General features: G+C 45.7%; 1 protein-coding gene across 4 annotated transcripts in view; it reads left to right on the top strand.

Moving 5' to 3' along the window:
- The first annotated feature begins 3919 nt into the window (after positions 1-3919).
- Positions 3920-15018, top strand: part of LOC105429075 (royal jelly protein-like protein) — a 235723-nt gene continuing 224624 nt past the window's right edge. For 3 of the 4 annotated variants that reach the window (XR_016141245.1, XR_016141247.1, XR_016141246.1), the window contains exons 1-3: positions 3920-11822; positions 11984-12390; positions 12735-13227. Coding sequence is in view for 1 of the 4 variants with exons in the window: in XM_011641795.3 (XP_011640097.2) it covers positions 11475-11822; positions 11984-12390; positions 12735-13218 (1239 nt within the window). In the remaining 3 variants the exon portion in view is untranslated. Of the gene's footprint in view, positions 11823-11983; positions 12391-12734; positions 13395-15018 lie in introns of those variants that run through there. The other variant, XM_011641795.3, reaches the window with a different exon arrangement.

Raw genomic sequence — 15018 nt, 5'->3', positions numbered from 1 at the left:
TCCCCATCCCCTATCTCCTCCCTTTTTCTGACTCATCTCACTTCAGTTTTGTACGTGATAAAAAAGAGCGCGCGTAGTAAGGTAGGTAGGTACCGGTATCTGCAAAATGACTTCGGAAGAAATGCATCCGCGATCCGGTCTATTTAGTTGACTACTCGACCTGAAAGCGCGATATCCGCTTTACGCTCTCTGCTTTATCTCCCTCTATGCATATTTCACCTTCAGGTGAAATGCGTGTTTCGCGCCGTGACACTTTCGTTTTCTTCTCCGGCAGTATCGAAAGAAGTATCCGGCTACTTGCCCGCGCTACACACGTTTAGTACACATATTACGCAAACCGCCTTTCCCGTTTTTCTCACCGAACGATGATAAATATCCGTTGCCTTTAAACTAGCCCGTCAGCCTCGCGATCAAACCTACCCGTTTCGGCTTTCACGCTCGGGAAGGCGCGCGTATCGTGACACCTAATCGTAATATATCGATCACGCGGTTTAGCCTTTCGTGAAAACGTCAATATCGGCGGCCGGCGTATTGAAGCGGAATTATTGGCATGCGAATATTCCGCGGGCACTCGCTTATCATTGCGGTATTCCGTGGCTTCCCGTGAACATCGAAATTCTTTATGCTGGGTTTTTACAGCGCCGCATATCAGTCGTTCGGATATTTCCCGCTCACTGAATAAGCGCCCCGTTTATACTTGTAACTTAAAAACGGCGCTAAAAACATAATGATCTGAGTAAGTGATGTGAATTTCATGATCGCGGTAACCGGTTGAGATTGAAATTGCATTTCTCGTAAATCGTATTGCAATTCTACTTGCATTTTGCTTTAAATGAAAATTTTACGAATTTACATAGTGTAACATCTTTATTATAAAACTTTCTCTCATTAACTTCTTTCATCTTTAATTTTTGTCTAGAAATACGATTTATTTGTATCGTTGTACCTATAATTGTAAATTACATAATGATTATTTCTGTAAGAATTAAAATTTTTTAATTAAAAAGTAATTATTGAATTATATTTGCATATTCAAAATATATATTAAATATATATTCAAAATTCTACGTGCCTTTTGGTTTAAATAAAAATTTTATGAATTTACATAATAGTTTTTTATTACAAAACTGTCGACTTATCTCTTTTATCTTTAATTTTTTATTAAGAACACGATTTATTTACATTGTTGCACTTGTAGTTGTAAATTACATAGTAACTGTTTCTGTAAGGATTAGAATTTTCTAATTAAAAAATAATTATTGAATTTTATTTGTATTTGAAAATTCTAGTTGCATTTTGATTTAAATGAAAACTTTATAAGTTTGCATAGTGTAACAGGTCTTTATTACAAAACTTAATTTACTTCTTTCATTTTTCTTTAATTTTTGTTTAAGAACACGATTTATTTGCATTGTTGCACTTGTAGTTGTAAATTATATAATGACCATCTCTGTAAGGATTAGAATTGTCTAATTAAAAGATAATTATTGAATTATATTTGCAATTCAAAATATACATCTTTATTTCGAGTGTCTCATTTAACAGGTCGTAAGGCGAGATTCGAGTAATGATTATAAATACGAATGTACGAGGTGAAAGATCCTGGGTGCACGTGCCGGTCGAGCTTTAATAAAGAGCGATGCGCGACAGTCGAAATACATTATTAAGCGGCTCACGATGTGTACAGGATGACGTCACAGTGAATTTCGTCGTATTAAATGGGACTTTTTTGCCGGCACGTTTGGCAAGCCGAGACCAACCCTCCGTGTAATAACCGGTGCCGTGGCCAAGTCCCACGAGGGCGGTGAATAAGGGCCGCACCGTGGACTGACTTCGTAGTAGTTAGATCGTGCAAACTTTTCGTACCCTACTCGCGTAATTTTCGAAGTTACGTCGTCGGGCTGCCCGCGTAATTTCCACGGTGTATATTATAAGCCGTTCGTGACCCGACCCGCAATGTTTTTTAATTTTTCTTCCTCATACTTGAGGGAGACGAAACTGGCGTCCGCCTGAAATTACGTCATTCTCTCTCCTAGGCTGTAAACAAAGTTAATGAAGTAATACCTCCTAGATGAAGGCAGAAGGCATTATACGACCCCAGCTGGTTCATCTGGTTAATGAGTACACAAAATGAAAATCAGAGAGGTAAAAATATATGTTGAACGCGATCGCGAAACGAGCTGCTAAAAATACACTTCAGGCTGCGAGTAAAAAAAACATATGCGTTCATCGTTGTTAATGTACTCCTCAAGATTGGAGGAATCGTGTGAATTGGAAGCGTGATTAAAGGAATCCAAGCGAACAAGATCCTCCACACCGATCTCTCGCCTCACGTCGTTTGCTTCGCTTTCCGTTTCTGCTTTTTTCCTAGTTAAGAGATCTCTCAGCATACGTCGGAAACGTATCTCAGTTTTCTCGGCGTCGCTCCGCCGCGCACGGGGAGAGCCCACAGTTACGGAGTGCTCCTTTATTTTCATTTTCGTTGCTTCCCCCGTGGCGCTGTTTCTCCCTATATTTATCTAATAGCACCCCCGGACCTACGGAGTCGCTCTCTTCTATCCCCCAGCCGCCGTCCTTTCGCCGCACTCGCATATAGTCGGCCGCGCGCACTTTGCGCCTCCATTATACGGGCAGTTTCCCTTCCCGCTCTGGCGTGTCCTCGAAATAATTAAGAGTTCATTAAGCCAAGATTGATTGCTCTGTTTAGAGTCAACCCGCGCCGCGAGCTCTTCTCTCCCACGCGTTGGCGTGGTCGCACGATGTGCGAATCCATGAATAGAAGACCGTTGTTTATCAGCTGCCAGCCATTTCTCTCTCTTCCGCCGTTTCTCTCTCTCTCTCTCTCTCTCTCTCTCTCTCTCTCTCTCCTCTTTTTCTTACCGTTTGCATCCAGACGCCTCCTATACTTTCTTTGTTCGCGCTAACGGCTAATGGATACGAAACGTCAACTGCGAATTTAAGCTCTGCCGACGACGAGTGATAATTTATCAAGAGGAACTTTTTCCCGTGTCGCATGTTTCGTCATAAACCGAACGCTTATTCACAACGCGACTCAAATGAACATTTTACGAAGAGATATTATTTAATATTAAGACACTCCTAAGGAACAATTATTATTTTTAATGGAAGTGACATCGTCATGACATTATTATCCGACTCTCAGAGAGGTTGGATATAACGCCGTAAAAACTTAATGGAAAAAAATTTTGGAGATGAGGCAAGGATCGTCGCAGTCAAGTTAGACCTTTTCGTCCATTTCCGCTTTACGGTAAAGAGGTCTGGAACGTCTCGGGACGCCCTTAACAATACAAATGCTTGTCGTATTCTCGACGGGATCCGTGCAAACGATGTCGCTTGGCATTATGAAAATACCGGCCCTGGGCGAAGTAAAGGGGCTCGCTGCGCTGTCGTTTCGGAGACACGAATTATATTGGAAACAGTTTCCAGCTGAGTCAGGCTCTATATAACGACTAACTACTTCGTTGAAGATTTCATGCCAGGAGCAAAATTTGCCGTGATGTTTGTATTAATATTTATGTATTTAATGCGAACTGTGCGAAAGATTTGAAGATCCTTCCCGTTAATTACGCTTTTGCTTCTTTATAATATTAATCATTACGTCGACGAGTATACGGAGAGAGGGAGGGACGGGATATTTAATTAATTCTCAAGAGAAAGTTATTATTTACGAATGTGACGCGGGCGCGTTTCAGTCGCTGAGTTTATTCGCACGAAATCGGAACGGCGTTAACCAAGTTTAATCGGCGAATCGCTAATCCAAGTTACTTGACGCACATTTTCTTACAAGTCACGCGCGCGAAATGACTGATTTAAGTACCCAGGCTCTCCTGGATGGATTTGACAATAAGATCGAAGGAGAGATTCGAAAGAAGAATAGTTACCTCCGAAGACCGATTCCCATTACGGTTATTACTCGTCGTCCGGAGTAACAAGAACCCGGTAGATTGCCTCAAATCACCGACTGCGATCCGCCTAGCAATCAAGCCACCCCGTTTTTCTCCGTCCTACCGATTCTAGCCTCTGACTATAAGTTACCCCCGGAACTCATTATCGATCGTCGCCTCCTATAACGAACTTTAAATCGATGATCGCACTAACGAGATGTCCAGGCACTTCCCTAATCCACGAAACTTACAAATTATATCAAGTTACTCGCGACTGAAAAAATTTGCCGGATATAAAAAGCGTTTGCTTTTCTACACCTAATTATCTCAACTCCTCAACATTGAAGAATTTCTATACCATTTCACGCTGCTGCAATTTGTTACGTTAACGCAAACAAGGCGCACGCAACAAGACGTAACTGAATTTTTCAGCAAGCATGCAGATTATAAATATGAAATATCTTCGAGTTTCCGGATTTATTTGTTACCAATTTTCCGTTCTATTTTCCGTTCTTCACCGTACGAAGATCGTTTTTCTTTGTCTTTTTTTTTTTTTTCACCGATCTATCGTGGCTGCAGGCGCCAGAACGTGCCGATGTGAAGTATTATTTTTCGCGGGCTCTTCATCGTTGGTGGTCGAGATATCATACAAACTGCAAATTGAAAACCGAGCCGAGCAATTTCGAGCCAGCGGCAAAGCGCCGCGCCGACGATCGCGGCCGCCCTTTCCTTCTCACCTATACGTCTCCTACTTTCCCCTTTTTTGAACCGTGCTTGAAAAGCACGAAAAGCGAGCGGCGGTATCGTATTTACACAGCCGGCAGCGACTGCTGACAGCCAGACAGGCCGAGGGAAAGAGCAACGGCCATTGTGTTCCAGTGGGTCACATATGGAATACCGACCGCGATGGTGGGACGAGAACAAACAGTTGTACGCCAACTTGCTCGATTAAGGACGATTGAAACGAATCCCTTTTACCTATGGCAGGAGGGTATTTTACAGCAAGCTCGGCTTTATGCTTCGCGCGAACGTCGCAAATTCACAGCGCGCGGTTTACGGAACAGTAAGGAAAAACTGTTGCTTTCCCACCGAACAGCCCCGAATACCCCGAATACCCCGCTTACCGGACGCGTGTCGGAGAAGCGGAACGATCGCGAAATTAATTAAATCGCGTGACGCAAGAAAAGGAAATGCGCCGCGATATATCGAGTGTCGCGGAAAGTACGACCGAGCGGAGGTGACACCGCGTCGCGCCGCGCCGCGCCGCGCCGCGCCGCGCTGAGAGCGAAACATTCCGTGATTGATCGAGTATGCGAAATTGGAGCAGCTTGATTGCCCATGCGGATCAAAGCGCGTCTGCATCTGACGCGTGATGTATATCTGACGTAATCGTAAACTCGATAGACTCGTCACGGCCCGATGTCCGGCGTAGGTTGAAACAAGGAGCGGAAGCGATCTCCCGCGATACCTCGCATCTGCAGAAATTTACTACCGGTACCGGCACTGTTTATATACCGCGCTGTCGATCGCAAGTGAGTGTGTGTGTGTGTGTGTGTGTGTGTATGTGTGCGTGTACGCGCCTCCCACGCGCGATCCAATATATCTTCCGAAGCATGGATTCAATTCGGGCGAATATCGCGACGGTCGGTGCTTCTGTACAATGCGCGCCGTACCCGACGACGTACGAGAATACGACGCGAAGAAAGAACAGACGCGCGCCGGTGGAGGAAAACTCGGAAAAATACGCGAGACCATGGGTTACAGTGATAAATCACCCTCGATCTTACTCGGGAGATCTTTTCAGGTTCTTGTTAGCGAGACGTCGGTCTACGGCGAGGTAGTCCGAGAGAAGCGGACAGACAGAGGGGGGGGGGGAGAGGAGACTGTTGGGAAAGGGGGAAGGATCTAGCATAGGTACCAGCAGCCTCTGACGATAAGATACAGTTCTTCGCACGCAACAAAACACTACAAGATTCAGGTGACGGTACGGTAATCCTACTTGACTAACATGAGCTAAGCGTCTGGCGGTCGGAAGAAAAATTGCGGGTAGGAGTCTCCGCCGTAGGATTTCCGTTTCTCTTCGAAAAAGTAAATTGCGGCCCATGCAGCCTAGCACTCTCGATAATTAAAGTGTCGTATTAGGAGCGTCCGTTTCGGGAGGGGGAGAGAACGAGTGGAGAATGGGCCAGACTAAACGGCTCTAATCCCTTTCCCCGATTGTCCTAACAACTTTGGCTCTATTTATTCTCATGAGTTTACTTAAGCCACGATCGAACGGGAACGCGGTGGTTTGGAAGCGGGAGGGAAAATCGGGTTTAGGGATTCAGCGACCGTATAATACCGATCAGAGGATAATCGGTCCTGCAAAAACGGCCCTCTATCTGCGAGTTCACGGTCCGATAAGTAGTCTGCGAAATAAATTATTCGGCGGAATGCTCCAAGTCACGATGACGGGGCTCGACAACGGCGACGTTGTCGCGGCTCGATGCGATGATCATACGCGATCGTCGAATCGTGAAATGTAATTTGCAGGCGTTTTCGGCACTATCGGAGACAGTTAATTGTAATCTTCGGCACATAAACGCCCGACTTCGTGCCGCGATTCATTATTACTCGGGCTTCTACCCTCGCTGGAATTCATATCGCGCGGCCCTACGTGTCGAGGAAAACTTCCCTTATCGCTTCTCCGTATCCACGCCTATATTTTATTCTGACCGGCTATTCGAAGTTCTACATTTAACTCGGCGCGTTACGAGTCTCGGTGCGGGTCTCGGACGAGTAACGATTTTCAATAGAGACTGCAAATACTCTTATGTGTGCCACCGTCGTGGACAGTAGAACTCGATGAATGTGCAGAAAATGCGATATTGTGGCTGCCACAACCCTCGGCTTGTCCTCCCTCGCCCATGTTTTCCATTGACGATACGCGCGAGATAACGTAGTCTTAGGCGAAAACTCTAGGCAATGATCGGACAAAAGTAGCGGACAGTGCAAGCAGAAAACGAATTAAAAACTTTTTACTCTACGGAAACTAGGTGGATGTTATTACTATTTGGCAAACGAAATTCGGAATTCGCATACTAGGAGGCAACGAGACCGTCGACCTAAGCCATTCGACGACGAGCAACAACGCCGGTGAAAGCCGAGAGGGTTGTCGACGGCCAGCCCAGCTGCGGCATTTTAATGCGCCGCCTTTCGCAACTCGATTCGGTGAATTGCGTTATTCAAATTCGCGGCCCTCGCTATTTTTCCGACACGCCTCGCGAAAGCGTGCTTCGGATGAGCGTGCGGGACGGAGGGTCGGAGGGAGGCGGAGATATGGCAGATCGGGGCGCACGCGAGATCCGCCAAATTACAAATAGTCGGTAGTCCGTGAGAGAGCGGGAACTCGACGACTCCGCATTTTTATCGCTATCGACGATCGCATTAGGGATGGCTGGAGGTTTCGGACGACGGTACGCGCCGGAGGAGGAATTAGCGTCGGTGGATCGCACGACAAAACGGATGCGCACGGAATATAATGAGGTTCTGCGACGAGGCAGATGCGGGAAACGAGAGAAAGAAAGAGAGAGAGAGAGAGAGAGAGAGAGAGAGAGAGAAAGAATATACGTGTTTCTGAAAGTAGGGAAAAAGGGAGAGAAATGCGCCGTTTGCGAAAGCGATGCGTGTGCACCGGCGACAGTACGTATCTCAGCCAGCGCGCACGTGTGCGGGAAAAGCGGACGGTAGATACGCGCATGGACACCGCGAACGTTTCATTTTCTCGGGATTAAGTAACCGCCGCGGCCGTTACGTGCATGCGTCCGCCGCTATTAACGATTTAATTAGCGTAAGTTTTCATCTCTCGGATTACGGTCAGAACAGCGGCGCGCCGCTCGGGGGGTGCGACGCGAGGATACGGTCAGCGTATACGGGAACGGGGGATATGCGAGAGGAAGGGAGGGTTGAGAGAGAGGGGCACGGAGAAAGGCGCCCGTTTTTCACCGGGGCAGCCGGCTTATTATTGCGTTTTCGCGGATTACGTTCCCCGGATTCGCGGCAATTTGCCGCTTGCGTGTAATGTAACGAGTCGAGAAGAGTGTCATTAATTTCACGCGGCTCAAGGTTCCCCGAAGGAAACGCGGTTGCGGGCCCCGCGAAAAACGGCGCGAAATCGCCATTCAAGACGGTCAAACAAAACGTCGTAATTTAATCCCCGGCACGAAAGCACTTTTCTCGTAGAAGCGGAATATTTGCGCGTTGCCCCGGAAACTGTAATCGACGTTAATCTCGTTTCCAAGTCGGAGAGTAATGAGCCGGGGCTGTTTATACGTGTGTACTTTTTTTATTTCCGGACCTTGTTACATCCTTCCCGGCGAACGCCATCGCGGGAGCCATTCAATCGGCCGTTTCCGCGAACTCCGGCCATCCGGTGCTTTTCATTTCGTTAAGTCGTCGTTCGCTGTTTTGATTTAAGTAGAACTCCCTTTAGTAAGAACGTCACGTCTGATGGGTCCAATAGGACGTGCTCGTGACACCAAACTCGAGTGGATTGAGCTAGCCACTGGAGAGACAACCACGACATGCGTAGAAGCAGGAGAATGGAGAAAGAGAAAGGGGGGAAGAGGGGGAGGGGGCCAAGATAGAGGGACCCTTTGCGCACACTGTGTGCTCTCCTCTCAAACTATTTATTCCGGCACAAATCGCATTACCAACTTCAACTGCAAAATTGACTTCGTCCAACTTTTACGACGCCTCCGCCCTTACGTCCCTTCGACGCCATCCGCACGGTCAGAACTTCGACTTGTACGAGGGTTTACCAAACTCAGTTTAAGAAGAAGAAGAACTGTTTCAACCGTAGAAAGAGAGACACATCTTGTGGGACTTTCTCTGCTCCCTCGTCGATATAAAATCGCGCGACGCGAGCTTCTGGCAGAACGGCAATTTGGAAGTCCAAGCCGTCAGGCATAACGAAATCATAATTGTGAACGCGATATCATAATTGTCATATGTTGTTGCACCTTCCTCGTCGATTCAGGCTTGACGAATAAAGATCCTCGCACGCCTCTCGCTCCCTAATTTTTATCTTCATTTACAAATTGTCTTCCCGCGCCCGTCCCTTCCTCCCACCGTTCTAAATATTCATTCCGCTTGAAATTCATTAACGAGTTCTCACGTACATACGACACATTTTTCCTTAGATTTCGTTTAATGCATTTCGCCTTAATGACGCTCGCGTTCCCATTCCTCGCGCGGAACGAAGTAGAACGTTATGATTACCAACGCTGAAAAAAAAGAAAATACTAGTTTATGAGCTCGCTTGTCTCACTCCAAGAGATTGCCATTATGCGATCTAATTCGAATAGATTTACCTTTCTGCAGTCGGAGTGAGAGAGAAAGAAAGAGTCAGAGCGACCGCGTTATCTGCTCTCTTGCGCTTTCTCGTCCCTTCCTCCCTCTCTTTCGCTTTCATGCTCGAAGCAATTTCATGTCCGCGATTTCATGTGCGCAAGTTTTACTGGTATTCGCGCTTCAACTGGTGCGTCCAATCGGAAATCCGGCAAATGTACCGCGGCCACGGCACCGCAATTCGACGGTATCATCGTCGGGAGCGCGCGCGGCCGTGATTAATCAAAACGATAAACTATTCCTTATTAATAAGCCCTAAAGCGGTTCGCGCCCGAAGAGTGGCGCTATAACTCACGACGGAACAGATACCTTCTGGGCTTCGCATTAAAATTGAAATTAGCCACCCATTTGTCTTCCCGTTTGGCTTAATCGTGACTAGCCAGGTGATTTATGGTTTTCACTTCTGCTGGGCGCGCGAGTGTAGTTTCTCTTCCCGAATACGGCGCAACGCGTAATGCAATTCAAACCCGAAAGCCGGGGGGAGGGGAGGGGAGAGAAAAGAAAAAAAAAAAGAAACTTGTGAGCGCGATGAAAAGCGCACCGCTTATAACCGCGCATTGCGTGATCGCGTCGTAACAACTGTTGGAAAATAGTTTTGCCCAACTCGCGAAACTCCTCATTATTGCATTCTAAACACGCGCGTGATCGTCTCGTGATATAATGTCGTCGCGTTGTATCACCTCATGCCGTGACACTGGCCACCGTTTATTACGTCCCCACAACTAGTTTATTGCGTTTTAATTGGCATTAACCGTCGTAAACTTAGCGGCGTTGAGCGCTGCGTACGGCTGGTATGCGGAATCGCAGTTGTGATTTCCTATGATCTCCATGAACATGCAAGGAGAATCACTTCTCGAGCGTAGGATAACATGATCGATCGATAATAACTGGTGACTAATATACTTTGCGTATTAAGCATACATATTCAAGTAGGTAACGATTTATTGAGTTATGTGAACGATTAGCTCACGATAAAAAATAACATTCACGATTTAATTTAATAAAGCGTGCCGACATGTTAATTATAAATGCGTTAATTATAAATGCGAAATGAATATTTATGATGTTATGAAAAGTTACGACGTATTGTCTTTCGAAGAGCGTATAGAAACTCTTACGATATGAAATTTACAGAAAATCTTGTTACACAGATACGATTGTAATAGCTTTCGCAACACGTTCGAGGAAATGCAACAAAGGTTCCTGGTTCTATATCAGGTAGACGTGCACTGTTTGCGAACACTTGCTCTAGTTTCCGATCACGCGGTGGCTAATGTGTGCGTTCAACCACATTTCGTATTTCATATTGATGTGCAGAACTTGATATCACCGATTTGCGTAACAATCAGTATACAAAACAGGTTTAAATAGATACATGTACAGATACATATAACACTAAATTCCATGCACTCGTAAAATATTGTGCGGTCTAACCTCAGGCTGTTAGCATCGCGCATTGGAAATGCTGATGCCTAATGGATTTCATTGCCACAACATAAATTTCCACATCTTTTTAAATGAATTTCAAATGGCGATCACATGTTATTGCAATATAATCGCGTATTTTTTAATCGCGTATTACTTCACAAGAGTATAATCTTGCATCATTTTTCCATTGAACTAATTACAAGTAATTAGTCACACGCGATATGCGATGATGCGAAAATCAGGAATTTAAAAGTCTATTTTTTTGTAAAACAGATCGTATAAAATAGATCATTCTCATCGATTATATAAAATTCTTCACAACTTCTCATGTGTAAGAGAAGGTCACGTTGAGAGATGTTACACACATGGTTATGGAAGAAACAAACCTCGAGGTTCTTTTCACTTCCTGATTATTATTTAACGAGTCATATTACATAGTATACCTGGAGTGTATCCAGTTCAAGGTGAACCCCATTCTCCACCACGATAAATAGCGAAATCGTTCGCGGTATGGGGGGATAGTGACGTAGACAGAGGTGGGGGTCTGTCAGTCGCTGTCGAAAGAAACAATCTATACCGCTAACGGGGAACAACCATGTTCCGCTTCGTGATGCAGTGGTCCCTCGATCGCGGACACGATCGAGACCCTGAGGCTCGAAAGGCACTCCGACGGCTAAAAACGCGTCGAAACAAATTAACGGTCAGTCGATCAGTGTCGCGGCTTAGGTCGATGGGCTTGCAACCGTACGCATCATGGAATTGATTTGGGTGCTCGTTCTATTCTCCGGCCTCGTACGCCCGTCCCAGCCATCGCACCTCGAAGTGGCCTACCAGTGGAAATTTCTCGATTGGGTCTGGCCAAATATACATCTGACAGGGAAAAACTATACGTTGGGCAATGCCTTCACGCAAGACGTGGATATCGACAGACAGGGTCGCGTGTTCGTGACGAGCCCGCAGTGGTTGGACGGTGTACCAATTAGTTTGTCTTTGGTGACTAAGGTGCAGGGACCTGGCGGTCGTTTGCTCGTACCATATCCCAATTGGTCCTGGCACACGTTGCTCAGTTGCGAGGGCATCGTATCAGTCTACAGAGTGGCGGTAATCTCACAGTTGATACTAGACAGAATTAAAATTCTAGCAGAAAAAAAAGAACGTTGAATACGCGACAAACGGGCAGCTCGTTCATAAGTTTTTCATTGTCAATTTGATGCTTAAACTTTGTAGCGTGTAGGATTGATAAATTGATACGTAATCTTTAGATCGACGAGTGCAATCGTTTATGGGTGGTCGACACTGGCAGAGTGATGATGAAATCGGTTTGTCCTACGAAAATATTGATCTTTGATCTTGCCACGGATCGGCTGATCCATAAATACGTGGTACCGGATGATCAAGTGCTATACGGGAAGGCAGCATTAGTTACGCCAATCGTCGACGTCGGAAAAACGTGTCTCGATACTTATCTCTACGTGGCGGACGTGGATCAAAATGGACTGATGATTTATGACTTATATCGTGACCATTCCTGGCGAGTAAACAACACCCGTGGCAACGCTTTTGGCCCGGATGAGGATGCTATGAATATTACGATCGCCGGCGAATGGTTTGATCTGACCGACGGTACACTCGGTATGTCACTGTCACCATTAGGATACTTTAATCACAGGTAATTACCGCTAATTACGATCATTCCGAATCAATGATTTTGTAATCCGAGAAATATCGCATTGAAATTTAATCGGAAACTAAATTTATCTTATGTCACTTCTCGAAAATTTAAAAGCAATTAATTTTAGATTTAAATTTTTTAAAATTCGAAAAATCTCATTTTTACTAAGCGTAAGATGTAGAAATCATTTTGGTTGTTTTTTTTCTATTTATAGCTGTCCTATTTTTTTTATAAGTTAATAAGAATTTAAATTTCTATAATTTAAATACGTTCGAAATTTTTAGCGCAACTAATTAAAGAGAATCAGTTTGCTATTTCGTCACAATGTTTACCACTTTCAGATATCTATATTTCAACTCGCTCGCAAGTTATCATCAGAATTACGCGGACACGTATTGGTTGGCGCAAAGCGAGTACAGAGAGCCGGTGATATTTCAATCAAATTACAAACGCGCGAGCCAAGCGGGCGTGCAAGCAACCTCTCGAAGAGGCGTAATATTTTTCCAATTGGTCCAATTAACTGCCATTGCCTGTTGGGACATCGGGAAACCATTTACTCCGGAGAATGTCGTGATAATAGCACAAGACGAGGAGACTCTGCAGTACGTGAGCGGCATTAAGGTGATCACGAATAGGGCCGGCAAGGAAGAATTGTGGTTCAATACCAACAGACTTCAGAAAACAATAAATATGAGCCTCAAGCCGACAGAGACAAACTTCCGAATAATTAAAGGAAATGTCGACGACATCATCCGAGGTACAAATTGCGAGCCGTCCGGCGTGAGGACGGAAGCACCGGATACTATCTACTGGCATCAAATATAACTTGCCAAGGCAAGTGCCTTTGTGCCTTTCATTACCTCACTCGAAACGCTTTTAAAGCGTTCCTGTATATTTCATTTCTATTTTGCCATTCAAATTGTGACAACGAGATGTTCAGTGAAATTGTTAGTCAAGACTTTTCTAAATAAATTCGCGCGTAATGGCGCATTTCTACGAAATTCCACTTGCGCATTTTCTTCCAAATCGCGTCCAGAGATTTGTAACTAAAAGCGACGGATCGTTTGCGTATCTGCGCACGGCCGAATAGAAGGATGGAGTGGCAGCGAGTCCTGCGAATGACAGCCGGAGCGTGTAGCAATTTAGTTAACCGTTTCATTGCTGCCTTTTGAGATGTAACGATGAGGTCTGCTGGTGACACGAGCGCCGCCGCGAGTCCCGAATGTTTCGACAGGGTGGCTTGACGCCGTCACTAACGGAGGAGGGTTCGTGACATAGGGGGAAGAGAGAGGGAACGACGCGACGAATTTCTTGTCGACCAAGTTTTACCGGGCTTTTAGATGCGCCGCCGATTCCACGCCGGTACCGGATTCGGAATAAATGCGCATTCATGGGGAATTGTTCGCGTTACTACCCCTCGGGATACCAATAGGGCGCGCGCAATTCCGGGAAATTCGTGTCACCTACTTCTCTTTCTACGGCGCGATTCGGCGTGTGACTAATGGCGGCATATTCATGGCGCACCCTTCCCACACCCTCGCGACACCACCCGATCCTCCCTCTTACGAAGCTCTGGCAGTTAACCTCAGACAACCCCTTCGTCGCGATAATATACGGCTGCTCTTAAATTTTCGTTTCCCCTCTGGCATGCTTGTTCGGCCTATCTCACCTCGTGAAGCAAGAGCATACTCTTCTTTCCGAAATAGCTCGGCCAACCCCGCGCGATTATTATTGCCAGGTCGAATCGATTTTTTCTCGTAGCGATTACGTCAGCACGTACGTAATGGGTATGTCTTGAAAATTGTTAATAGTCGATAAGACGAGCGTGAGATATTGCTTGTTCTTAAGCTCCGTTCGCGCGAAGGTAACGTGTCTTCCACGTCTCGAACATATCGCTCAGTGTTTATCTTTATACCACGTATGAATACTAATCGGTTATGGTTATGCTAAAATAATGTCTCGAACGACGGGAGCGAAGCGTTCGTACGATAAAGCACATTTTCCGTGGCGCGGTCGAGAGCACGCTCTCACGATCGCGGTCGTTACCTTAAGGGCAGGATGTGGAATTAAGGAACGGGTCGTACCCGCGTCGCGGTAAAATCTCACCGTGTCCGGCGCGGAGGGAGTGGGGAGTGAGAGGAAGGGGATGGGGGGAATGTCTCAAATCGTTTTACGAGGATAGTTTTAAAACAACTTTACGAGAACGGCTCGGAATTTCGAAATAAATTTGCATCAGTTTTACTGCTCCTGATATACATAACTACCGGTGTTTGGCACTGATACTCGCGCGCATACGGGCCTGAGCGGCCCAGACCAGCGGTGCTCCACCGACGATACACAATCACGGAACGTGCCTATCCTTTTTGAGAGAGAGACAGAAAAAAAGAAGACGCGTGTACCCTGGCTGTTACTCTTCTTTTTATTACTCCTGATAACCGTGAGACACGCGCTTACGCAATATCTCGTCGGTTCTCAAAGAAAAATGATAATAAATTAGCATAATCCGCGATATTTTGGCTCCACGAAACCACGATCTTTACGCATTAAATTACCGTTGATGGCATGATTTATCGCGATTGTTAAGTATAAAATTAAGCCGAAAATTACATGTTCGACAATTTATCT

This window comes from Pogonomyrmex barbatus, unplaced genomic scaffold (genome assembly GCF_055798465.1).
Source record: "Pogonomyrmex barbatus isolate J1 unplaced genomic scaffold, ASM5579846v1 scaffold9, whole genome shotgun sequence".
NCBI lineage: Eukaryota > Metazoa > Arthropoda > Insecta > Hymenoptera > Formicidae > Pogonomyrmex > Pogonomyrmex barbatus.
This window is presented reverse-complemented; position numbering and strand designations above follow the sequence as displayed.